General features: G+C 44.0%; 1 protein-coding gene across 5 annotated transcripts in view; it reads left to right on the top strand.

The window, feature by feature from the left end:
• Nucleotides 1–3196, top strand: part of SPECC1 (sperm antigen with calponin homology and coiled-coil domains 1) — a 198095-nt gene extending 194899 nt beyond the window's left edge. For all 5 annotated transcript variants that reach the window (XM_007672549.4, XM_007672548.4, XM_029081729.1 and 2 more), the window contains one exon: nucleotides 1750–3196. In XM_007672549.4, the coding sequence (XP_007670739.2) occupies nucleotides 1750–1839 (90 nt within the window). In that variant the 3' untranslated portion in view covers nucleotides 1840–3196. The remainder of the gene's footprint in view (nucleotides 1–1749) is intronic.
• Nucleotides 3197–25869: the final 22673 nt, after the last annotated feature.

The raw sequence follows: 25869 nt of genomic DNA, 5'->3' as shown, positions 1-25869 counted from the left end.
GAGCACTGCTTTATTTCAGGTTCCTTCTGACCTAAATTCTGGCTGCTTTTGTACCACCCTCTGGTTACTAAAGAATTCTTGTCCAAGTCCCAATCTCACACTATCTGCAGGACGCTTTCAACTGCTTTCCTGCCAAAACTCAACAGGGCAAAATAGAACTTCTAATCTTACCACCTGAATCCGATACTTAAAACTTCCTGTTACTATTGTCAGTGTGTCCATCCTCTCTTCCAGGCCCGCGAGCTCCAGATGATGTTGTATGCCTATTGCCAAATCCAGCCACTTCACATACATCTTTCATGACCATCCCTTCTTCTGCATTCCTCATCATTAAAAAATTTCCTACAACCCTGATGAACTCAAACCTGGACTCCTGCAATGTCCTTCTCACAGGGTTTTCTCCCCCGACTCATTCTCTGACCCCTTTCAATTTACCAGTTGATTTGACTTCATACACCCCTTCTCAGATCTTTCCAGAGTCTCAAAATCATCCAACAGAGACTCCTGTTTTGGTGTTTCAAGTTATTCCACCAACCTTTGCCTCTCTCTAATCTTATCTTCCAATGCACCCCATCATCTTCATTCCAGCAGCAAACCTCCTTTCCGTGCTTCATTCATCGCTCTCCCTCTCTCATCTCCGGTCCTTTAGTCAAGCAATTCCCCAGAACTGAAACAGGTTTCACTTGCCTCCCCTCTGCCATTCCTCACCCATCTGTTCTTTAGAACTCTTCTCAAATTCCTTCTCTTTCAGGAAGCCTTCCCTGATTAACCAGAACCACCTACCTCTCACCATCCAATGATACTCAATCCACCCTCATTTTTGAGCTTTTATAAATATTTGTATTTGTGGTAGTTTTATATTCTATTTGGTTTTTGATTAGTCATATTCTCTCTGTTTTCTATACTTTATTTCCATTTTTGGTCTTGCTCTTAAGGTCCTTCAAAGGAGGGATCATATGTAATCTGAACTTTGATGATTCCATAGGGTCTAGTAGAGGGCCAAAGTCCCATAAATACATGGGATGCCTGCAGGTGATCAAGTAATTATTTTGTAAGGTACAATGTGTCTTTTCAAAGCCATTCATCGGCACGTTCATTCTAATCTGTTGAGGCCCCTTTGGGTACTCAGCACTTCCTTGAACCTTTTAAAATCAAGAGTCATCACTTCCTGTCCACATCTCCATGCTCACTGAATTTATTTTCATTCACGAGATTTGATTTTGTGTTTCCTGCCCATCTATCCAACTCTTTGGTTTAATGACCGCAGCTGACCTAACAGGTCTGTTGGTGCCCCACAAATGGTGAAGTCTTGGTTGAAAAATCTTTATATTTTACACTTAGAACAGATCAGTGGCAGTACTGAAAGACAGCAGGCACCTAATTCTGTTTCCCATTAAAGATCAAGAGAAAGACCATTGTCATTTGACCAATCTCACAGAGCAGTCCTGTTAGTGCATGGGATTGTCGTGCAGTCTGCTTGAACATTTAACTAACTACACATCACTCCCTGCCATCATGGCAAGGTGACTGGAGCATGACTTCACTCCTCCACCTCTAACGACACATAAAAGAAAAAAGCTGCGAGAAAGTAGACAACCAAAGGACTCACGGGAAGCACAACTCAGCTCCGGACCTTTGCTGACCAGATCAAACAGCACAGGGCCTCTTTGGAAAGGAACATGCTCACGTTAGAGGTCTCTTAATGCCCTGCTGTGTCCCCGTTGCTAACCTTCTTTATATTTTACACAGGAGCTCAGTGAGATGATGTACACAGACCGGCCAGACTGGCAGAGTGTGATGCAGTACGTGGCACAGATCTACAAGTACTTTGAGACCTAAGATGGAGAAGGAAGGAAGGAGGACAAGAGAACAAGACTGGAGCATGCCACGGAAGCACTTGATCACTTTAAAAATACCCTCAGTCCTATTCCCTCAGCCAGCAAAGGCTCTTAATTTCAAAGCAAGGCTTTTTCACAAGTCTGAATGACTTTACTAAAATGGGACCAACAGCCAAATATAGAAACATATCTGGGATTGTTATATGCACCCCATATTCAGTCCAAAATATATTTCTACATCCAGGTTGGAGAAGGTTTTCAGGTTCGTGAGATGTGTGTAAAGTGTTGACCTCATTCTCGATAGCAAAGGTGTCTAGTAGAACTGAGCTTTATTCTAGTAGAACAAGAGACTCTTCGTAGCCAGTAATATTCCACAGTAAACACTTTGCCACTCCAAAATGTGGCCTTATGTTGGCACTTGTACTGTGTGGTGGAGACTGTCAAATGGCAGCTTAATTGCATCTGTTCTCAGCACAACAAAATAATACATATATATTCTGATATGCAACAGAAAAACAGTAACCTCCCCAGAAATCCTGAGTGACATAAGCACCGACTTCAGCTTGTGTTCTCACTTTTCTCACTCCCGACAAGTAATAGAGAAAACTATTCTCGCATACGTACAGGAAAGATGTCATCCCTATGAACTAAATTTTCAAATCTCAGCACAAGCCTGCCATGCCAGATATGCTTCTAAATGACCACACTTGCATGTTCACCCGGAAAAAGGTGAGGATTACAGAATAGATCTGGAACCCACTTTAAAGTGTGGGCCTTCAAATAAGTCTTCTCATATTATGCTGAAACACCCACTTGCTCAAATCTGTGCACAAACCAACAGTCCTAACATGCAAGCATACAACCTGACATGCTCACAGACTTGCTCCCCCATTCATACTGGAATGGAAAAAGTGGAATTCTTACCCGGACAAACACAGATTCTCTTGTTCCCCTCCATTTTCTCATTTCTGCTCTGAACTTAACCATTGCACAAACACAAGCTGACACGAATGTCTGTGAGACACTGCGTATGAAACTGTGTGTGTCTGTGTCTGTGTCTGCAAGCACATGTGAACCCTTAAACTGATGGTGATATTTCTTAGGAAGATTGGCACTTTACATCTCTTTCATTTGCACCATAATCCTAAACATCGTTTCACTTTGTTTACTGTTAGCTGGGTTATACAGAAGAACAAAGCAGTGTGGTTAGTTTTTACTGTTGAACTGGATCTTGTAATGAATTTATTGGCAGATATGATATGTGTGTGAGAGACTCTTCTTGTTCCAAGAAACGTGATGTGTTTTACATTACCCATTTCCCTTTATGCTTCTGAACTATTATATATGTTGATCAAAGAGTGGACAGCAACCATTTTCCCTACCACATGAGTCTCCTCTATCCCTCCTGTATTGTGACCTAAACAGGTAATCGGAGGGGTGTGTTGTTGAGAGGTGGAACAGGTTTGTATTCTGATCAAGCTTCTGACATTGATTTTGGCTGTGATGTAGTTTTATGGGATGGCCTGGGAAAAAGTTCCATTCATATAGAGTAGGGACATGCGAGCGTGAAAACATAGCTTAATAGAAACAGTGAGGGTGCAGGAGTCAGAAGACCTGGTTCTAGTCCCAGCTGTGCCACTTGTCTACTGTGTGACCTTGGGGAAGTCACTTAACATCTCTGTGCCTCAGTTTCCTCACCTGTAAAATGGAGATTAAATTACTTGTTCTGCATCTTGCTTAGATCGTGAGATATGGGACAGGGTCTGTGTCCAATCTACTTATATCATCTCTATCAGTCATATTAATAAGTGCTTATTACGTGCAGCGCACTGTACTGAGCACTTGGGAAAGTACAATACAATGGAATTAGCAGACATGTTCCCTGCCCATAATGAGTTTACAGTCTCTACCACAGCTTTTTTAAGTAGAGTGCTTGACATAAAGTAAGCACTTAAATACTGTTGAATGGTTGTTCTGCTCAACTTGGGACTGTACAAATGCGAATATCCTTCTGTAGGTTTTCTTTTCCTTTTTCTGAGGCGCCTATATCCTTAATTTGTTGACAGATAAGGACTTTATTAGATTTTATGGGTCTTTATTGGTATGATGGGATTAATCCCAGTTTTGTAATTATATTTCTAATTTTGTTTGTTTCCACACTTGTGGGTTTAACTGGAATGTTTTTGTTTAAACCCTCTGGTTTAAACAGAGGTCGAATTTAAACACAGTTTAAGCCCTCTGATTTAAACAGAGATCCACTTGAGAATGGCCTGAGATGCAATGGCCTGAGATGCCTTTTCGGGAGCTAAGAAGGAAAGGACATGAGTATACTTTCTAAGGATCCAATCATCGGAAAGACTTCATGGGAATGTAAACCCGTTGCCTGGAGCAGATCCGCCTTCTGCCTCCACTCCAAACTGAAATCAAGAGAAGCAGCGTGGCTCAGTGGAAAGAGCACAGGTTTGGGAGTCAGAGGTCGTGGGTTCTAATCCCAGCTCCTCCACTTGTCTGCTGTGTGTCCTTGGGCAAGTCACTTAACTTCTCTGGGTCTCCATTATCTAAGATGTAAAATGGGGATGTAGATTGTGAGCCCCATGTGGGACAACCTGATTATCATGTACCTACCCCAGTGCTTAGAACAGTGTTTGGCACAGTGTAAGCACTTAACAAATCTTGTGGCAGAGCCACCCTGGGAACCAGTGAATGAAAAAACGGAGCCCTCTTCAGAACCGGATCCTCTGGGTAATGGTGAACACAGCCAAGTTCAACCACAGCCAGCAAAATGAACACTCTCTGGCTGGTTTTCCAGCATGCTCATTGCTAGTCCTTCAGTGTTCACCAGAATCAATGAAAAGTTTAGAGAGTTCTGGAGAGCAGCTTCATTAGTGAAGAAGGCAAGATGTTATTCCTCCTGATCCGTGCCATATTTAGGCTGAGTTCTTAAGGAAAAGTTCTCATCATGGATAGTTTTATCATTTATTAAAGAGTAGCTACCTCCAGATAATGTTCTAAGTCTAATGTAGAGCACGCTGTGCCCAAAACAGGTAAAGTTTTGTGGAGCTTCAACACTGGTCCTGGGGCCTTTTTCAATTTCAGGTTTCTCTGATCTCTGGTCCATTCAGCAGTTGAGAGGTTCTGCACGATGATTGGTTTAAATAAGCAAAGAGTTAAATTGAGGGGAAAAAGTGTTTTTTGAGATATCGTGTGAAGCAGACAGTATTCTGGGAGGATTAGAAAGTCACCACCTTAATAGAAACAAGACAAGGCTCATCTGTCCCATATTTGTTGTGATTTTTGGTACAGGACGGCAGATCTCTTTGTGGTCTCATAATCTAATCTTCTGGTTTCATTCAGGGCAAGGAAGATATTTGTGGCCTAAAGAGAAAGTCTCTATATTTGGAGTAGGGTCCACAATAAGACATTAAAATTTTAAATGAAAAATTTTTGCTTTGGCTCTTCCCTATCAGAATTCCAGTAGAATGCACACAGCCGCCTCCTCCTCCTCCTCCTCCTCTTCTCTTTTTCCTCCTCCTTCACCTCATCCTCTTCATATTCCTCCTCCTCATCCTTGTCCTCCTTCTCCACCTCCTCTTTGCTATCCAGACTGGTTCTCCTCCAAGGAGCTTTAAATTTCTGAACTGAAGAGATGTCAGTTCCAGGGACTGAAATTACATCATGATTTTGGTCTCCTAAGGATGCAAGTTAAATACTGTAAAACAATGTACATTTCTCTGGACACATTGGCAACTAGAGAAACTAGCCCTCTGGTCTGACTAATATCACCACCCAGCTGGGGCTGATGCAAGTACGTTTTTGGAAAGGCCGAGAAGCACCAAAATGCTAAGTGGTTTCTATCCCCATAGGGACTCATTGAGATCTCTGATTCATTCTTTCCCATATCTCACACACTTCCTATTTTCCCTTAAACTCCTCTGATGTGGAAAAAAGCAGTAACATCATTTTATCTCTGTTGACCCAGAAAATGACTACCTCCTTCCTCAAGAAGACGGAATATGCACAAGTGCTGTTTTCAACATTTCATAAGAGGTTCATTTTCATCCTAACTTTGATTTATTACAGAGCCTTTGAAGGGAACACAGTATGATGTATTGTAGTACATTTAGCCAAAGGATGATTTTGTAAGGATGTTACACAGCAGCTTTCAATCAAACATAGGCAACCAGAAATATAGAGTGGAACATAGAGAATCAGAGAATTGCAAGCACTTAATGGATTCCCAAATCCCAGGACTGGATCATACTAATATGAGAGATGTAGGGAGCGAATTTTCAAGTCCCAGGGCAGGACTTTCCGGGAAGAGTTAGAGATGGACAACAAAGTGAATGGCTACTTCCAAAGATGTTCAGACACATGGATGACTATGCAGGATGTGGGTGGGGGAAAATGTCAAAGGTTTCTAGGCTAGCGCTGGATCTTAAGGGGAAAATAAAAGCCAATAGAATGGGCTCGGGTGGAATTTCCTTTGGCTGTCAGCCTGTGGCTATTCATCTTCAGTTTGGTCAGTCCCACCAGAATGATTTTCCCCTTGGTCAGAACATAGAATGGACTGCCACGGGATTTCCGACTCATTGTCAACTCTGTAATTGGTGAGCTCAAAGCTGGTGGCAGTGGATTGGCAAACAGGAGGAGGGGGAGAATGCTAGGCTGGATAAAATAACCCTATTCCCTTTGCTTTATACATTTCTTCATCCTACCAGGAAGAAACTGCAGAGTAAAAGACTAGAGTCATTAGTTTCTGCACTGGTTTTGAGGGAACCCCTCTGTGAGTCTAAGTTCCTCAGTTGTCCCTCTTTCAAAGCTGAGTTTAACATTCTGAAAGACCAGAAAGAGCTGGTTTATGTCTTAGGCTCTTTCTGGTTGCGCTTTCTCCCACTTGCTTAAATAGATGTTGATATATTTTCACCTGGGGAGAAGTTAATAACAAAGGAGGACTATTTTGTAAGAAAAAAATGATGTACTTCAACCTGTCAGCTCTCGGAATCTCGTGGGGCAGTCTGTGGCTTCAAAAACTTCCCTTTCTCTTGATATTGGTAGTTGTAGCTGTTCTGCAGTTCTAAACAGTTATTAATTAAAGGGCCACCTTGTGCCTGATACCCACAAAGCGTACAAAAGACACTGGCCCTGACCCTGTGGAACTCACAGGCTAATGACCAACCAAATTAAAACCCTCTCAGCCACCTTCGCATTAGCTGATAAAGGAAATTAATATAGGTGATCTAAAATTCAGTTGCTTTTAAGTTTATATGTGGGTATGGGTGTGAGGGGTACAAATAGCTTTTTGAGTGCTGAATGAGAAGCAGACCTCTTTATCCTGTGTAACAGTGTAACTGTTTTTAGTTGGTGTGACTTTACTTACCTCACAGGGTTGTTGCAAGGGAGACTGCCCATTGAGCAGTGATGGTTTTGTAAAGCACCTTACGCTCCCTGGGAGAACGGTATCTTGTAAATCAGAGAAATAATACTCCTTGATGAACACTAATGGTAGGGAAGATAGCACACGTGGACACAAAGAGAGGGGACTCAGGCCTCCAAGCGTTAATACTGTAAGCTCATCTCTAGCCTGTAAGTTTGTTGTGGGCAGGGAATGTGTCTGTTTATTGTAATATTGTACTCTCCCAAGTGCTTAATACAGTGCTTTGCACACAGTAAGAGTTCAGTAAATATGTTGAATGAATGAGTGAATGAATGATACATTTCCACAATTCAGCAATAGTTATGCCCTTCCTAAGTTTATCCCTGCCAGCCACGTTGAGTGCCATTTCTAAGACTAGCAATGCAATGTACTGATAATGTGCCGAAAAAGATAGAACCTAAAACGTTTAGTACCTTCCATAGGAAGTAGTCTTTTTGAAAATGATTTTTATTGTGCCCATTTGCCAAATCCCACTGGGCATTACTGGGGAATTTCACTTCTATCCAGGATACGGTTCTTCCAAATATAAAACACATCTGCAGTAGATAACTAATTCTAGCATCATCAGTTCAGTACAGTTGATTGCATTGGTGACCTAGTTGCTATGAAGAACACATTAGAATGTACTAGGCATTGTCAAGTTTAGACATCCTAATTTAGATGTATTGAAGTACTAACATTAAGTTGTATGGTGTAGAATATATGTGTTATGTTTGTAATAAATATGTTTTGTTTCTGAAGTCACGCCTGATGTCAATTTGCCCATCTGTGACTAAAACGTGAGTACAATGACCTTTTAGTGGCTAGCCAGCTATTCTGCATAAGTACTGTTCTAACAAGGGGCATTCTTTTGATTTAGCAACACTTTGGTTTTAGTCAAGCCAACCTTGGGTCGTGGTTTAGTTGGGTCAACTCTGTATTTTTGTAGGCAGTAGAGCTATTTTAGAAAAATGTACACAGATGCAGGACTACCCCAGCTAAACAAGTGGCAGAGCTGGGTTTAGCACCCAGGTCCTTCTTACTCACAGGTCAGTGCTTTATCCACTAAGCCACACTGCTTCACACTTTTTCCCTCCTGCCTCCGTCTCACTCTCGTGATTGCAAAAGGGAAGGGGAAGGAATGCAAGCTGGAGTGGTGGCCCAATTTTCAACAAAAGTGATGTCAGCCTAACCCAAGGCTGTGTTTTTTTTCCATTGGTGGCGCAATCTGCAGATCATCCAAAACCAACCTGGGACATATTTCCCTAGTGGAGGGAGCCTGCTCTGAGCATCTGGGACATTGGTTCTAGACTCTTTATGTCTTTAAGCACGTTACTCTCCTTCTTTGGGTCTCAGTTTTCCCATCTGTAAAATGGGGAGAATAATACTTACTTGACTCTATCTTACAACGGTTTAGGGAGGATGAATTAGGTAAGCGAATAAGGCCACATGTTCTGTTGGGAAGAGTGTCAGATTGGGAGTTGGGAGACTTGAGTTTCAATCCCCAAACTAGTGGTGACCTGTTTTATAATCTTGGTCAAGTCTTGGACAATAATATCTGGCCCTCACCTCCTCTTTGGGATGATGTAAATACAAATGAGGTCATTGGTGAGTACGAACTTTAGAAAATAAAAGCATTTCATAGTTCAGGGTATTATTATATGTGTTAAAACATATTTAATTCTTTGGAGGCAAGGTGCTTTATGAACATAAGGTGTAACTACTGTTATTTTCCTTTTAATTCTATAAACTGCTTTGTTTTCCACTTTGCTTCCCCATAGCATTTAAGGGCAGTGATTTTGTTCCGGGAAAGGTTCATGCAGCCACATCACTGGGTGGGGCTTCAAGGGGACCAAACTTCAAAATACAAATATTGTAAACTGAGTGTTAATGAATAACTCTAAAATTGAGAAATCCCATCTCTACTCCCACCCAATCCAGGCGGTCTCCCACTTAGGAATTGAAACTGTGATCCCCATTTGGGACAGGGACTATGTCCAACCTGATTAGTTTGTATCTACCCCAGTGCTCAGAACAGTGCTTGATACATAATAAGCACTTAACAAATACCATCATTATTATTATTATCATTACTTGAAGCCAGCAGTCGGGCATCCATCTTAATGTGGCTTTCATTGCTTTTCTCTCACAACTAAAATTAGAAATGAATGTTCTGCTTTGCGTCTTGCTTCTCACAGCTCCTCTCTGCTGCAGAAAAATCCCTTAGAAATCTGCGTGTTGGGTTTGCTGAAAATGCACTGGTATCAATGAGAGATCTTTTTAAGCACTGTATTGGCTTACCGGCTAGAGTTTGTCTTGAGGGGATCAAAATGGGAAGTGCACCACAAAGGAATTTGTCCAACCTGTAGTCATATGTCAGCTTTCTTCTGTGCTGAGGGACTTTCGTAGACCCCAACCTGAATAGGAGCTCTCAGCTGATGCAGCATTTGTTAAGCATTATAGCAGTGTATCAAACTTTCTAGATTTAGCAGGTGGTGGTGTTGTTAGCATCATCATTGTCATCATTATGATCATTGTTTTAAGTGCTTACTTTGTGGCCGGCTGTTCTAAGTCGAGGGGTAGATACAACAAGATAAACGCTTCAGAAAAGGCCCGTAATAATAATAATGTAGGTATTTGTTAAGCGCTTACTATGTGCAGAGCACTGTTCTAAGCCCTGGGGTAGACACAGGGGAATCAGGTTGTCCCACGTGGGGCTCACAGTCTTAATCCCCATTTTACAGATGAGGTAACTGAGGCCCAGAGAAGTTAAGTGACTTGCCCACAGTAACACAGCTGACAAGTGGCAGAGCTGGGATTCGAACTCATGACCTCTGACTCCAAAGCCCGTGCTCTTTCCACTGAGCCACACTAGTTCTCAAGCTAAGTCGGGGAGGGTGTAGAAAATAGGAATTCCTCATAAACAGCAGTAAACTGCAAATGAAAAATTCAGCAGTCCAGAGTAAGAACATCCAACAAAGTTGCTGAAACGCTTTTGGGAGAGGGACAGTTCTTAGGCTCCTTTCACTAAACAAGGCAAGACGCAAATATCATTTTAAGTGGAGTTTAAAGTGAAAAGCAAATGGCAGATGCATTTTGGAAAGTAATTCACAGTGATAGTGGTCACACAAAGCTCCAAGAGAGTTGGGTGGGTGCAGAGCAAAGAACAGAGAGTTCTGAGAGAGGAGGCAGTAATTCAGAAACAGAGCTGGAAGATAGCACCTGAATGACAGGGCTCGAAGCCCAGTCAGTCAATCTTTGGTATTTATCGAGTTCATACTTTGTGCAGGTTACTGTGCATGTTGGAGAGAACAATAAGGTTGGTAGACACAATCCCTACCCTCAACGTGGTCACTGCTTAGACCACCGCCATTCCTGAGATTTAAGGTAGCTGTTTGTCCAGTTGTGTGCAGGACAGTCGGCTTTTTAAGTGGCTCTGTCCCCAGTCCGGTCCCGTGGAGGGAAAAGGGAGAGAGTTAAGTCAGTCAAGGGACAGTGCCGTCAGTGGCCACCCTATAGTGAGTGCTTAGCAGAGGGGATTGCCGTGGACCAATAAAAAGGCCAGGCCAGCACTCATCCACAAATTTTGGTTTAGAAACACTGGTCCTAATGGGCTACTGAACCAAACATAAGTTTCACCCTATATCTAATCAAATGGAAGAAAAGAATCATCATGTTATGATGCTATTTGTTAAGTGCTTACTATATGCCAGGCACTCTACTCAGCACTGGGGTGGATACAAGCAAATTGAGCTGGACACAGTCCCTCTCCCATATAGTTTCAATCCCCATTTTCAGGTGAGGTAAGTGAGGAACAGAGAAGTGAAGTGACTTGCCCATGGTCACACAGCAGACAAGTGACAGAGTCAGGATTAGAACCCAGGACCTTCTGACTCCCAGGCCCATGCTCTATCCACTCAGCCACCCTATTTCTCAAGGCCTACTCCTCTTTTGACAAATGGGACTCCACCTCGTTCAGCCGGAGCTATTTTGAAAGGATTCGAAGGCGAGTCCAGTGTCCCTGTCTAGGTTAATCCCTCTCACTGTCAGGAAGTCCTTTCTAATACTTATCTAAACCCCTATTGCAATTTCTCTCTGTTTAAATGTCATCGGCTGTTTAGAATGTGGCTCCTAACGGTCTGTGGAAAGCTTGAGTTTCAGACTTGCTGGGTAAAGCCTCAGATCTCCTAATCCCAAGGACTGGGTGGAGGCTAAACCTTTCTTCCTCACCTCCATCTCTGTTAGTCACAGGCCTCACAGATGCCATCTGTAACTGGGGTAAAGTGGAAGAGCCGTTGTTTGGTAGGTTTACATGAAACTTCTCCTCAGGTCCCTTTCTTCTTGGCATCTTTGATGCCTTTTCTAGACTAGCTGATATCTGGCCATTCTTCTGCTCATGAATAGTTAAAATCCAATTGTGTGCTAAGCCAAAGCTCCTTGGCTTCTTATTGATTTTCTGTGTGGGCCACTGATTTTCATATTGTTACTTACAGTATCAATTTAGGAATATGTCAAATGACACACCCCCTGTCCAATAGCAATTTGAGAGGCAAATGACACGACTTTGGAAATGAGTCCTGCTTGCTCCCCCGATCTATCTTAAAAATGAAAAAAATGTGATAAGTAAATTTGAATCCCCTCAGGTGTATTTTTTCATCTTAGATGAAAGGCCATAAACAAGCAAGCAAACAACTTGGTTTTCTGCAGAGCTTTTTTTTTCCCAGTTGCACAGCTGGGCTGCTATTTTTATCCATCCATGAACCATGTAATTACTGAAATGTTGCAGAGAGATGAAAAGAAATAGAAAAGGGAAAAAGGGAAAGTGTGATCTGTAGCTTTGCATTTTAGACTGGCTTTGAAGACTTGACTTTCATGAATACTGAACCTTAAATCTTGTTGTAGAATAAACTCAACTGCAGCTTCTGAGCCCTGAGGTGCAGTAGCCTCCCAGGTCACTGGGAGACTGGTGACTAGCTAAAAGTGAGCTATACACTGGGGTAACACAACCAAGTTCCCTCCAGTCCAGCAGCCAAGCCGAAGGACAATGGTGGCTCCAAATTTTCCCAGAATGTTGGCCTCCGGAACACTGGAGAGGGTCAGGTGTGTCTTCCGGACCTGGGAGTTGATTCTAGGAGGGGTACAAGCTCAGAATTTGGACAGCCTTTATTCACCCCTCCTCTCTTTATGCTCTTTTGAAACGTGCACCATATTTAAGGGGCCAATCCCACCCCAGAGTTGAGGTGACTTAGAAAACCTGTGTCCAGCCATTCAGAAAGTCCTGCACTAAGACCCTGGTTGGGGTGAGGAAAAAAGTTGGGAGTGAGGTAAAATGCTGAGGATCACTAGTCCACACCCTTCTCCCAACCACTTCCTAGCTGCCTCTCCTACAAGCCCGGCACTTCAACCTCGGGGAGAGTCACTCGGGAGCAGACTGGTGAAACTGCAGTCAACATAATTCCACAGAGAAGCAGAAAGCTGGAAGACTTTCCTCCATCCCTCCAGCCAACTCTCCATCCCTCTAGGTGTAGTCTGTCAGCCTTTGAGGTTTCCACCCCAGCCCTGCCCAGATTCTGGAAAGAGAACAAGCCTCCTCAAAGTCTGCCTGCCATTCAAATGCCCTGTTCTTCCTGCGAAGCTGATCTGGGAGAGACCAGCTTCCAGCCCTTAACTAACAAGGGGGAAGAAGGTGCAATAGAACCTTCTCTTTAGACCAATAAGTCCTACCTCCTCTCTAGAGAGATGCTTCTTAAAGCTGCTGAAGCTATTTTTAATCTGAAAAATTGAACAAGAAATTATCTTAACAATCCCTGCCGGGTGAGGCTTGAGATACCAGTCTGAGTTGAGGTCCGAAGGGCTAAATAACACAGAGTCGTATTAGTGCAAGTGTCTCCGATCGTAGCCAGCCAAACCGCGGCTTGTAAAATGAAAAGCTCCCGCTGTTAAAGGCGAGCTTCTCTGCGCTGCCAAATTTGAGTGCTTCACCTGATGTTATGAAGCGGCCTCCGTTAAGGATGAATTCATTGATTTCACCCGACTGGCAGCGAGCAAACTGTAAGTGAGCCAGTTTAGGGAGGCACTGCCCAGATGGAAATTTCAGGAGTCGAATGTTGGTTTGAGCCCGATTTTGAGAAGCAGAGCTGGGTGCCTGCCCTGCAGAGTGCCGGCCCATTCTCAGCCTTGGGCAAGGAGGGTGGGGTGGTGAGGGGTGGCCCTCCATTACTATAAGTTTAACTGCCGTGCCCGGCCCACCTCGGAAGAGGAGTTCATGCCTGGACTCTGATTAGAACCGACTGAGGAGTACACAGATCCAGGCCCAGGGCAACCTGGAGCCAAAAAAGGATGGATTTTTCCAGGGCATAAAATGGGGAGAAATCAGAGAGAACCAGAGACCACATCTGAAACCCTCTTCACGGCTTCTCCCCAGTGCCAGGGACAGAACAGCACACAGGATTTGTTAGCACTGGTGTTGGATGGTTGGTTGGTTGGCTGGATCTCCATGTTCCCAGTGAGAGGTGAGGGAGAAGGGAGTGATGCTTTGTAGTGGCAGCTTCCCAACTGAGCATTATTGACTACAAATGTTCTCCTTGGGCCAAAGGGTGACGGTACTATTGGGAATCATTACCTGCAAACGCTGGAGATATCTATTTTTCTGAGAGACTAAGTGATTATTGGATGTTACAACTTGTTGTCTGCTCCCATCCCCCAAACCCACCTCTCCCTTTATGCTTGTGCTTTGGGGATAAGGACCAGAGGGTTAAAATGGAATTTAAACTCCCAGTTATCAACAAGGAGTACTTCCCACCCTTGGTCCCAGTTATCCGGGCTGTAATAGATCAACTAAAGCCGACTGGCTCCACTACTCTAAATGCAACTTGGGATTCATGCTTTTTTACTCTTCCTTCTGTCCTTCTGAAATCATGCTGTCCTTTTTTTCATCAAAAACAGACCAAACCCCACAATATTGCTGTTCGAATTAAAAGAATAAGGAATAAGAAAGCTTTTTAACTATAAGGCATGATGGAATAGAACAGTGGGCTTTGAGTGACCATTGCAGCAGACAGACCGGCCTGGAGGGCAGCAGTCGTGAGGGGCAGGGGGAGACATTCTCCTATAGCAAAGCCTTCATGAAGATTAGGAAATAGCGTGGCCTAGTGGAAAGGCCACAGGTCTGGGCATCAGAGGACCTGGCTTCTAATCCCAGCTCCATCACCAGTCTTCTGTGTGACCTTGGGTGAGCCATTTCACTTCTCTGTGTCTCAGTTTCCTCATCTATAAAATGGGGACAAATTATATTCCCCCTCCTCCCCTCCCACTTAGGCAGTGAGTCCCATGTGAGGTAGGGATTGTGTCTTATCTTGTGCTACCCTGGTGTTTGGCATAGAATAAGCACTTAACAAGAACCATAATTATAGGAATACCAAGAAAGAGGCTCCAACACAGAGGCTCATCTGGAAGGGGACAAACTCCTTAATTCAGCAAAAGTCTAGTCTTAGGTGCAGACAGTGTGGCAGGGTGTGGATAGGATCTTTCAGTCAGAAGATGGCAATGCAGGTCATATTATTCATCATTGTTATCATCGATCATTATTATTGCTCATTATCATCAGTATTCCAGTCACCGACTGAAAAGGTGATGGAAGAGTTTTCTTCTCTCCCTCAGATGTCCTAGAGGTAGCCCTTCAGTGTATTACATAGCATGAATTATTTATATAATGTCTTTGTGCGCCCCTCCCTCCCCCTGCCCCCAGCCCAGACTGTAAGCTCGTTCTGGGCAGGGAATGTGTCTGACAACTCTCCTAAGTATAGTATAAGCTTAGTATAGTATTTATTATTTATATTTAGTATATTTGTATTTAGTATAGTATTTATTAATCACTTACTGTGGGCAGAGCACTAAGCACTTGGGAGAGTATAAAAGAGTTGGTAGACACATTCCCCACCGACAATGAGCTCAAAGTATAGAAGGGGAAACAGACGTTAATATGAATAAGTAAATTATGGATATGTACATAAGTGCTATGGGTTGAGGGAAGGGTGAATAAAGGGAGGAAATCAGGACGATACAGAAGAGAGTGGGAAAAGAGGAAATGAGGGCATAGTTAGGGAATGCCTCTTGCAGGAGATGTGCCTTCAATAAGGCTTTGAAGGTGGGGAGAGTAATTGTCAGATATAAAGACGGAGGGTATTCCAAGACAAAGGTGGGACATGGGCGACAGGTCGGTGGCAAAATAGATGAGATCGAGGGACAGTGAATAGGTTGGCATTAGAGGAGTGAAGTGCGCAGACTGGGTTGTAATAGAGCAGTGAAGTGAGGTATGTCAATCAATCATCAATCCCATTTATTGAGCTCTTGCTGTGTGCTCTATTAAACACTTGGGAGAGTACAACCCAATATAATAACAGACACATTCCCTGCCCAAAATGAGCTATAGTCTGGAGAGAGGGGCAGACATTAATACAAATAAATTGCGGATATATGTACAAAAGAGCTGTGGAGTTGAAGTGAGGTTGGTGAATTAAAGGGAGTAAATCAGGGCCAAGCAGAAGGGAGTGGGAAAAGAGGAAATGAGGTTTTAGTCATGGAAGGCCTCTTGGAGGAGATGCCTTCAATAAGGCTTTGAAGTTGGGGAGAATAATTGCCCATCAGACATGAAAAGGGTGGGTGTTCCAGGCCAGAGACAGGACTTGAGCAAGAGGTTGGTGGTGTGATAGATGAGATTGAGGTACAGTGAGTAGGTTGGCAATCGAGAAGCAAAGTGGGCACACTGGGTTGTAGTGAGAGCAGTGAGGTGAGGTTAGAGGGGGCAAAGGGATTGAATGCTTTGAAGCCCAGGGTAAGGAGTTTCTGCTTGATGTGGAGGTGGATGAGCAACCACTGGAGGTTCTTGAGGAGTAGGGAAACATGATCTGAAAGTTTTTATAGAAAAATTATCTGGGCAGCAGAATGAAGTATAAACTGAAGTGGGGAGGGATAGGAGGCAGGGAGGTCATCAAGGAGGCTAATACAGTAATCAAGTATATTAAGTGTGTGGATTAATTTGGTAGTAGATTGGAGAGGAAAGGATGGATTTAAGTAATGTTGTGAAGATCAACTGACAGAATGTAGTGATGGATGGAATATGTGGGTTGAATGAGAGAGAGGAGTCAAGGATAATGCCGAGGTTATAGGCTTGTGAGACCGGAAGGATGGTGGTGCCGTCTACAGTGATGGGAAAGTCAGGGGGAAGGGCAGGGTTTGGGTGGGAAGATAAGGAGTTCTGTTATAGACATGTTTAGTTTGAGGTGAGGGCAGGACATCAAAGTAGAGATGACTTGACTGAAGGCGGGACGAAAAGCAAGACTGCAGAGATATAGATATGGGAATCATCTGCAGAGAGGGTTTGGGTTGGAAGATAAGTTCTGTTTTGGACATGTTAAATATGAGGTGTGGGCAGTACAGCCAAGTAGAACATACTGTGCTTAGTAAGCGCCCAGTAAATACCATTGATGGGTGGATTGATCAGTTTTATTTAACAGTGAAGGACTAACTTGTGCAAGAGAGAAAAGTTTTGGGACATTTGAAAATTTCATGTCACAGAAATACCCTGTCTTATATGGAGGTGTATATACAGAGCTGTCTGGAACTGTAGGTTTCCTTCTTTAGTCTGCATGAAATCACTGGAAACCGAGTTGCCTGCTGTCTCATTCTTTCCTGTAACTTTAAGCAAGTCTGTTGGATAGGTCTCTGCTAATTAATCCTTCGGTGGTGTTTATTGAGCACTTATTATGTGCAGAGCAGGGTACTAAGCATTTGGGAGAGTAAAATATAACAGTGTTGGCAGACACCTTCCCTAATAACAACCAAACCTCACAGGTTCCTTTGCTTTGTGATGGCCTGGAGCAGGAGAGAAAAAGAGGTGAGGTTGCCACTGACTACTCATCCTGGATTGCATTTAACCCCTTCCCTCCAAGGAAAACCGTTGGTGATTATATCGTATCATGTTTACACAGGGTGGAGTGGGAGACCAAAGTCTGATTCCAGGAATGATTTCTGGTCAGGTCAAGGAGGGACCTGCCCCTGTTTCTCTTTCTCAGTCTCCAGCTGACCTTCCTTTTGCCTTTGAAGTCTCCAAACAATAGAAACCTGCTCCCGGCAAACGGGCAAGTGAGAACGTAGAGCTTGGGGCCAATGTAGAACTTGGGGAGAACTAGACCCAACCTGGCTGCATTGTCTCATATGTGTCTGCAGAACCGTGCTAAGTTTTAAAGCAGAAAGCTTCCACAGCCCATTTACACCCTGGCAACAGCATAGCTAATGTACAAGATATTCCCAGTAGCAAGAAAAAGTCCATCAGCCCCAGGATTCCACCACTTCAAATGTCAGAGAATAGGAACTGGCTTTGCTTAAATAATATTCAGCTGTTGCTTTGAAAGAAACCTACCATGCCCAGCTCCTTACATCCTTGCGAAGCAGTGTGGCCTATTGGATAGTGCACTGGCCTGGGAGTCACAAGGACCTGGGTTCTAATCCTGACTCTGCCACTTGTCTGCTGTGTGACCTTTCATTCATTCATTCAATAGTATTTATTGAGCGCTTACTATGTGCAGAGCACTGTACTAAGCGCTTGGGATGAACAAGTCGGCAACAGATAGAGACAGTCCCTGCCGTTTGACGGGCCTACGGTCTAATCGGGGGAGACGGACAGACAAGAACAATGGCACTAAACAGCGTCAAGGGGAAGAACATCTCGTAAAAACAATGGCAACTAAATAGAATCAAGGCGATGTACAATTCATTAACAAAATAAATAGGGTAACGAAAATATATACAGTTGAGCGGACGAGTACAGTGCTGTGGGGATGGGAAGGGAGAGGTGGAGGAGCAGAGGGAAAAGGGGAAAATGAGGCTTTAGCTGCGGAGAGGTAAAGGGGGGATGGCAGAGGGAGTAGAGGGGGAAGAGGAGCTCAGTCTGGGAACGCCTCTTGGAGGAGGTGATTTTTAAGTAAGGTTTTGAAGAGGGAAAGAGAATCAGTTTGGCGGAGGTGAGGAGGGAGGGCGTTCCAGGACCGCGGGAGGACGTGACCCAGGGGTCGACGGCGGGATAGGCGAGACCGAGGGACGGCGAGGAGGTGGGCGGCAGAGGAGCGGAGCGTGCGGGGTGGGCAGTAGAAAGAGAGAAGGGAGGAGAGGTAGGAAGGGGCAAGGTGATGGAGAGCCTTGAAGCCTAGAGTGAGGAGTTTTTGTTTGGAGCGGAGGTCGATAGGCAACCACTGGAGTTGTGGCCAAGTCGCTTCACTTCTCTGGGCTTCAGTTATCTCATCTGTAATATGGGTATTAAGAATGAGAGTACCCTGTGGGACAGGGACTGTGTCCAACCTGATCAGCTGGTATCTACCCCAGTGCTACAGTGCCAGACACATAATAAGCACTTAACAAATACCACAGAAAAACCCCTGCTTTCCTCTTTTCCCCTTATTTGAGTTAATCACTGGTATTTATTGAGATGCATACTAAGTGCAAAGCACTGTACTAAGCGCTTGGGAGAATACAGTACCAGAGAGTTGGTACACATATTCCCTTCCCACAATGAGTTTACAGTCTAGTTAATCTTCAGAAAATCCTTTATAATAATTGTGGTATTCATTGAGCGCTTACTATGTGCCAGGCACTATACTAGCACTAGGGTGGATACGAGCAAATCAGGTTGGACACAGTGTCTGTCTCACATGGGGCTCACAGTATCGATCCCCATTTTACAGATGAGGTAACAGAGGTGCAGAGAAGTGAAGTGATTTGCCCAAGGTCACACAGCAGACAAGTAATGAATCTGGGATTAGAACCCAAGACCTTCTAACTCCGAGACCCATGCTGTAGCCACTAGGCCATGCTGCTTGGTGTTCTCCAGTGCGCACCACCTCCTTCTCCACCTGCTAGTCTCTGTTCTTCTCAACCAATGAGTCAATCAGTCAACAATATTGAACACTTACTGTGTGCAGAGCACTGTATTAGGTGCTTAGGAAAATACAATAGAACTGCGATGCGATCTCTGCACCCAGTGCTTAGTTCAGTGTCTGGCACATAGTAAGTACTTGGCTAATACCATAATTATTAAGAGCCTTATGGGCTACAGGGAGAGGCAGACATTAAAATAGATTAGGAACAGGGGAAAAAGTTTGAGGATATTTACATAAGTATTATGGGACTGGGGTGAGTCAAAGCGCTTAAGGGGCTCAAGTTCATAGTCAATGCAGAGGGGAGGGTGGGTAGGGGAAATAAAGGGCCTAGTCTGGGAAGGCCTTTTGGAGATGTGATTTTAGGAGGGTTTTGAAGATGGGGAGAGTGGTGGACTATTTCCAGCCACACAAACCACCTCTCGATGCGTTTTGTCCTTTTCTCCAAGGGCAGTCTTTCATCTTGCCCCAGATGTCTGACCAAACCTCTCACCCACTTCCGCTCCAAGCCAGTCTTCAAAACCCAATTTCCCCAGGGAAAGTCTCTCCACACTCATAGTGGCTGGGGAGACCCTTCTTCTGGTTGAGGACAGAGTGGCCAGGGCCATCCTTAGAGGAAAAACTCTCACCAGAGGTCGTAAGAGGATTTAGAGAATGTCCACTAGGCCGGCAAACAGATGGTCTGCCACATCTTGGACTCTGCAAGCTATTGTTTGCTAGCTTCAAGCTACAAAAGTACACAGCCCCGACACTGTTTTTCATTCACCGGCGATAAGCTTCCCAGCCTCAGCTTGAGTTGCAGTTCCAAGTACCCTCTCCAACACAAACCACAACTGGGTAACTCTGTTAACTGGGATTTCATCTGCTCTGAGTATTTTCCTTGTTTATCCATCTCAGGGGAATCCCCTCCCCACTTCTCCAAGAGGCCACCACAAGCCTCTTGCCTCCTTGAGCTCGGGATCTCCAAAACATCTGCCTTTGCTCCTCTCTTCAGCTGCTCAACTTGGCTGTGAATGTTTAGATCAATCAGTAGGATTTATTGAGCTCCTACTGGGTACAGATCCCTGAATGAAGCATTCGGGAGAGCTCAGCAGAAGCAGAATCGATCAATCAGTGGTTTTACTGTGTACTTAACGTGTGCAGAGCACAGTACTAAATGCTTGGGGGAGTACAGTAGAGTTGGTAGACATGTTCCCTTTCCACAATGAGAGAAGCAGTGTGTCTCAGTGGATAGAGCAAGGATCTGGGAGTCAGTAGGACCTGGATTCTAATTTTGGCTCTGCCATTTGACTGCTGTGTGAGTTTAGGCAAGTCACTTCACTTCTCTATGCCTCAGTTCCCTCATCTCTAAAATGGTGATTCAGACTGTAAGCCCCATATGGGACATGGACTGTGTCCAACCTGATTAACATTCATTCATTCATTCAATAATATTTATTGAGCGCTTACTATGTGTAGAGCCCTGTACTAAGTGCTTGGAATGTACAATTCGGCAACAGATAGAGACAAGCTCTCAAATGGGGGAGACAGACAGCCAAGCAAAACAGAACAGAACAAAACAAAACAAGCAGTCTGGCGCAGACATCATCAAGATAAATAGAATCATAGAGATATACACATCATTAACAAAATAAATAGAGTAATAAATAATATACACAAGTATGCACAGTGATGAGGGGAAGGGGAAAGAGCAGAGGGCAAGAAGGGGGGATGGGGAGGGGAGAAGGAGCAGAGGGAAAGGTGAGGGCTCAGTCTGGGAAGGTCTCCTGGAGGAGGTGAGCTCTCAGTAGGGCTTTGAAGAGGGGAAGAGAGTTTGGCGGATGTAAGGAAGGAGGGCATTCCAGGACAGTGGCCTAGTGGCAGGAGCACTGGCTTGGGAGTCAGAGTCATGGGTTCTAATCCCAGCTTTGTCACTTGTCTGCTATGGGATCTTAGGCAAGTCACTTCTCTGTGCCTCAGTTACCTCATCTGTAAAATAGGGATTGAGACTGTGAGCCCCATGTGGGACAGGGGCTTTCTCCAACCTGATTACCTTGTATCTAACCCAGTACTTAGAAAAGTGCTTGGTGCATAGTAAGCACTTAACAAATACCATAGTTATTATTATTACTATCTACCCCGGTGTTGGAAAAAGTGCCTGGCACACAGTAATCAATTAACAAATATCATTAAAGTAAGAAAAATGGGTTTAAAGCCTCAAGGGTCAGAAGCATAAGACAGTCCAGACAGCAGAGAAAATTCCACTGAGGTGGAGTCAGGAAAAGCAGAGAGTTCCCTTAAGCACTTTCAGGTGTGTTCAGATATGCTTGGCACAGCCAGGTGAAGTGGAGACCTTTCAAAGGCAATGGGCCTTAGTTATAAAGACTGTTGGAGGGTTCTAAAAGGACAACATTTCAACTGGTTTTGCTTTGGCCTGAGCCACTTAACTGTATAGGAAATCTCTGAACCCAAGCCAGAACCCTGAAAACTGTGTTTTAAATCTGAATGTAAGTTGGAACTAATTTTCTCAAAGGAATGATGTTATAAATTTGAGCTTGTTATAGGCAGGGAATGTATCTGCTAATTTTGTTATATTGTACTCTCCCAAGTGCTTAGGACAGTGGTCTGCTCATAGTAAGCATTTAGTACATTGATTAAGTAATGGGGGATTGGTCCCTGAACTTGGGTTGGATGCCTTGTTTTGACAAAAAATGTTCCAGAACTAGTACTCAATTATAGATGCAATTATAGCTGCATTAATGTAATCACATGGAGTCAGATCCCACAGTAGTTTAGGTGTTAGAGACTAATGTCCTCTGATTTGCCTGGGCATCCATGTGAGTGATAGCTCCTGCTCAGAGGTGTTTGCCACTCTGCCACTGTCCCTGTCCTGTCATCGGCCTGCATGGACTCTGGAAACTCACTTGGCATTCTCCATGTCAGTTTCAGAAAGGGGAGGATTGGGGTGGGACCTGAGAATACCAAAATGATGGTCATCAGATAGGCATACTGATGATAGCAGTTATTATTGTTATGGAATTTATTAACAGATTACTATTTCTATTAATGTCTCTCAGCCCCTCTAGACTGTAAGCTCATTGAAGTTAGGGAATGTGTCTGTTAACTCTGGTGTAGTCTCCCAAGCACTTAGTACAGTGCTCTGCACATAGTAAGTGCTCAATAAATATGATCGTTTGATGAATATCCTAAGCTCTGCAGTAGGTATAAGGTTATGAGATCAGACACAGTCCCCATCCATATGGCGCTTGCAATTTGTCTTATGCCCCGTTCTAGAGATGAGGAAACTGAGGCCCAGAAAGAGTAAGTGACTTGCCCAAGGTCACACAGTAAGAGTTGGGATTCGAAGCCAGATCTCCTAACTCTCAGGCCTGTGCTCTCTTCCCTAGACCTTGCTGCCAATTCAAACATGTCGAAAACAGGGTTCCCGGGACAATTCATAGGCTAATGATCCCTGCTCCTGGAATCAGTCCTGTCTGCCTGGTACCATTACACCTTGCTCAACCCGACTTTGAGCTCCCTCCCCATGTCAAAGTCGGGTTGAGCAAGTTATTAGAAAGGCTAGGCAGGGAGAACCAACAAAAAAACCCCACACATTCACCACAGCTACTTAATAAAATAGCTTAACCTATTTTGAACTAAGTGGAGATTAAAAATAGGTAAAAGCATTTCTTCTCGTGCTTGCCTTGTATTTCCTGTGAAAGGCCTCCTCTCAGGGCTTAATCACAGCTGCTTAAAATTGGTTAAGATTACACTTTGGTATCTAATGACTGCTAAGAGTAGATGAGGAAGGGGGGAGGAGAGGGTGTGTGTAGGTGTCTGTGCTTGGGTTGTGCTTTTGTAGGCTCACACTAGTACTGGCTATGTGTGAGTTTGGTTTGAATGCTAAACAATTCTTTTGGTCTGAGCACATTACCGTTTGAAATGGCCCAGTCCAATCAATTATTTCTACACAACCAGTGGCAGAGGGTGAGAGCAGCAGCCTTATTAATACTTTCTAGATGAGTTTTGAGGTGTTAGATTGCTGTATGAACAAGTAGTACATTTTGCTGCCTTATATGGAGAAGAAAATGTCAAATGTCAAATACAAAACCACTCTCTGGCTCTGAAAAAGAGCCTATTTCACAGTAGGCTCAGTACTGTACTCTCCTTTGTTTTGGTTTTCAAAACAAAATACTACTATCCACCTTGTACTTGGAGCAGAAAAAAACCCAGAGTGTCTGCAAACTAAGCGTTTCTGAATTCCCTTTTAAAGAAAGCACCAAGTAAATTTGAGGTAGGGGGATGTGGGATGGATTTGGTGTGGAGGGGGTTTGGAGAATGTGAGAGGTGGTAAGACTCAGGTTAAGTTTGAGTCACTTTCTGGGAAATACCTAATACAAAGATTCCTCACAAGAAATAACAGGAACTTCAATGATAAGAAAATCTTTCCATTACAGGTATAGCTGCAAATAATTTCTGTTCCCCCAGGGAAGCGTTTTTTATGGTATTTGTAAAGTGCTTACTGTGTGCCAGGCACTGTTCTAAGTGCTGGGATAGATACGGGAAGATATGAGAAGCAGCGTGGCTTAGTGGAAAGAGCACGGGCTTGGGAATCAGAGGCCGTGGGTTCCAATCCTGGTTCTGCCACTAGACTGCTGTGTGACCTTGGGCAAGTCACTTAGCTTCTCTGTGCCTCAGTTACCTCATCTGTAAAAATGGGGATTAAAAAATGAGCCCCATGTTGGACAATCTGATTACCCTGTATCTACCCCAGCGCTTAGAACAGTGCTCTTCCTATAGTAAGTGCTTAACAAATACCATAATTATTATTATTATACAAGATAATTGGGTTGGACACAGTGCCTGTCTCAGTCTTAATCCCCATTTTGCAGATGAGGTAACTGAGACACAGAGAAGTTAAATGACTTGCCCAAAGTCACGCAACAGGAACATGGCAGACCCAGTACTAGTACCCAGGTCCTCTGACTCCCAGGCCCATGCTCTTTCTGCTAGGCCACACTGCTTCTTCACTTGGGGTCGGGGAAAGGAGCACACAGAATTCCTGAAGCTTGGATTACTTCTGTCCTCACCTGGCTCAGTCCCATACGTTCTATGGAAACATGGAGACAGGAGACATGCGCCTGAGCTGGATTGACCAATAGCCTGACCCAGTATATAGAGTAATAGCATTGCTTGTGGTTAGACAGCCCCAGACTATCAGCTATCATCTGGAAATTCCATTCCATTCGCTTACATTGTGTTTCCCATTAGTCAACAGTGAGGTGTCTGGGTGGGGGCAAATGTAGATGAAATGCAAAATAATTGGCCAGCTCAGTCTTCCCTGGTTAAGTTTCATAGAGAGTAGTAATAGGATGAATTAGGCACTTGCTGGGTGCAAGACGTTGTTCTAAGAGCAGGGAAAGAATACCCAAGTGAGAATTGGATAACATCTATGAGAGGTGAATTCCAAGTCCTTTGTATGGCATAAACTGAAGCAAATGTGTCCTTGTGGAAAGAGCATGAGCCTGGGAGTCAGAGGTCCTGGGTTTCAGTTCCACCTCTGCCACTTGCCTCCTGGAAAACCTTGGTCAAGTCTTTCAATTTCTCTGGGTCTCAGTTTCCTTGCCTGTAAAATGAGGATGAAAATACCTGTTCTACCTCCTACTTAGATTGTGAACTCCTTGATAGGAACTATGTCCTAACTGTTTATCTTATATCCACCCCAGCACTTAGAGCAGTGCTTGGCACAGAGTCCGTGCCTAACAAATGCAATAATAATAATAATAAATTTTCTCGGGCTGGGATTTTATTCTCTTCAAGGAGAAAAATGAATGCAGAAAAAATGGATTTGCCTCAGAATGGAAAGGGTTATTTCCAAACAGTGATTCTATCTGACCTCACTTCTTCCATTTGGAAGATCTTAAGATGAACATACTTTTGCAGGGAGGGATCATTTTCCTCCTCCTGTGATGTGCAGCTTGGCCTGGGATCGGTGCTTCATTGTTTGCTGAGCGGTGACACTGGCACACTGCAGTCCCTGTTTCAGAGAGAGAGTCTGCAGGAAAAACCTGCATACACCTGAAAATGCAGGCCCTATTTTTATTACTTGTGTTTTCAATTTTTTCTGCCCATCTCTGTCCCCTCAGCCTCCTGGGCTACCACACCTTTATCTAGAGAGATGCCCTTTCTCGTCCTGCATTGCCGAGACGTTATTCAAATAGGGGTGGTTTCTCTGGGACATTACCATATTTGCATTTGGTGGGGTGAGGAAATGAGGGACAAATGTATTTTTAGTAGGTGTTTCAACCTACCCTCAGCCCCACAGCATTTATGTACATAGCCATAATTTACTTTAATGTCTGTCTCCCCCCTAGACACCAAATTTCTTGTGGGTATGGAACATATCTACCACCTCTATTGTACCGTACTCTCCCAAATGCTTACTACAGTGCTCTGCACCCAGTAAGCACCCAGATACGATTGATTGATTGATTGGAAACATAACTGAACTCGTTGTGGGCAGTGAACGTGTCTATCCAACTCTGTTCTGCCATACTCTCCCAATCACTTAGGATAGTGCTCTGCACACAGTAAGCACTCAATAAATACAGTTGATTGACTGTGAAGGGGCTGGTTGGCAGCCTAAGAGTGCCACTAAGCTGTAAGTCCCTTAAGGCAGAGATCATATCTCTAACTCTGCCACATTTTG

Source organism: Ornithorhynchus anatinus, chromosome 17 (genome assembly GCF_004115215.2).
Source record: "Ornithorhynchus anatinus isolate Pmale09 chromosome 17, mOrnAna1.pri.v4, whole genome shotgun sequence".
NCBI lineage: Eukaryota > Metazoa > Chordata > Mammalia > Monotremata > Ornithorhynchidae > Ornithorhynchus > Ornithorhynchus anatinus.
Note: the sequence above shows the minus strand (reverse complement) of the source record. Positions and strands in the feature narration are given on the sequence as shown.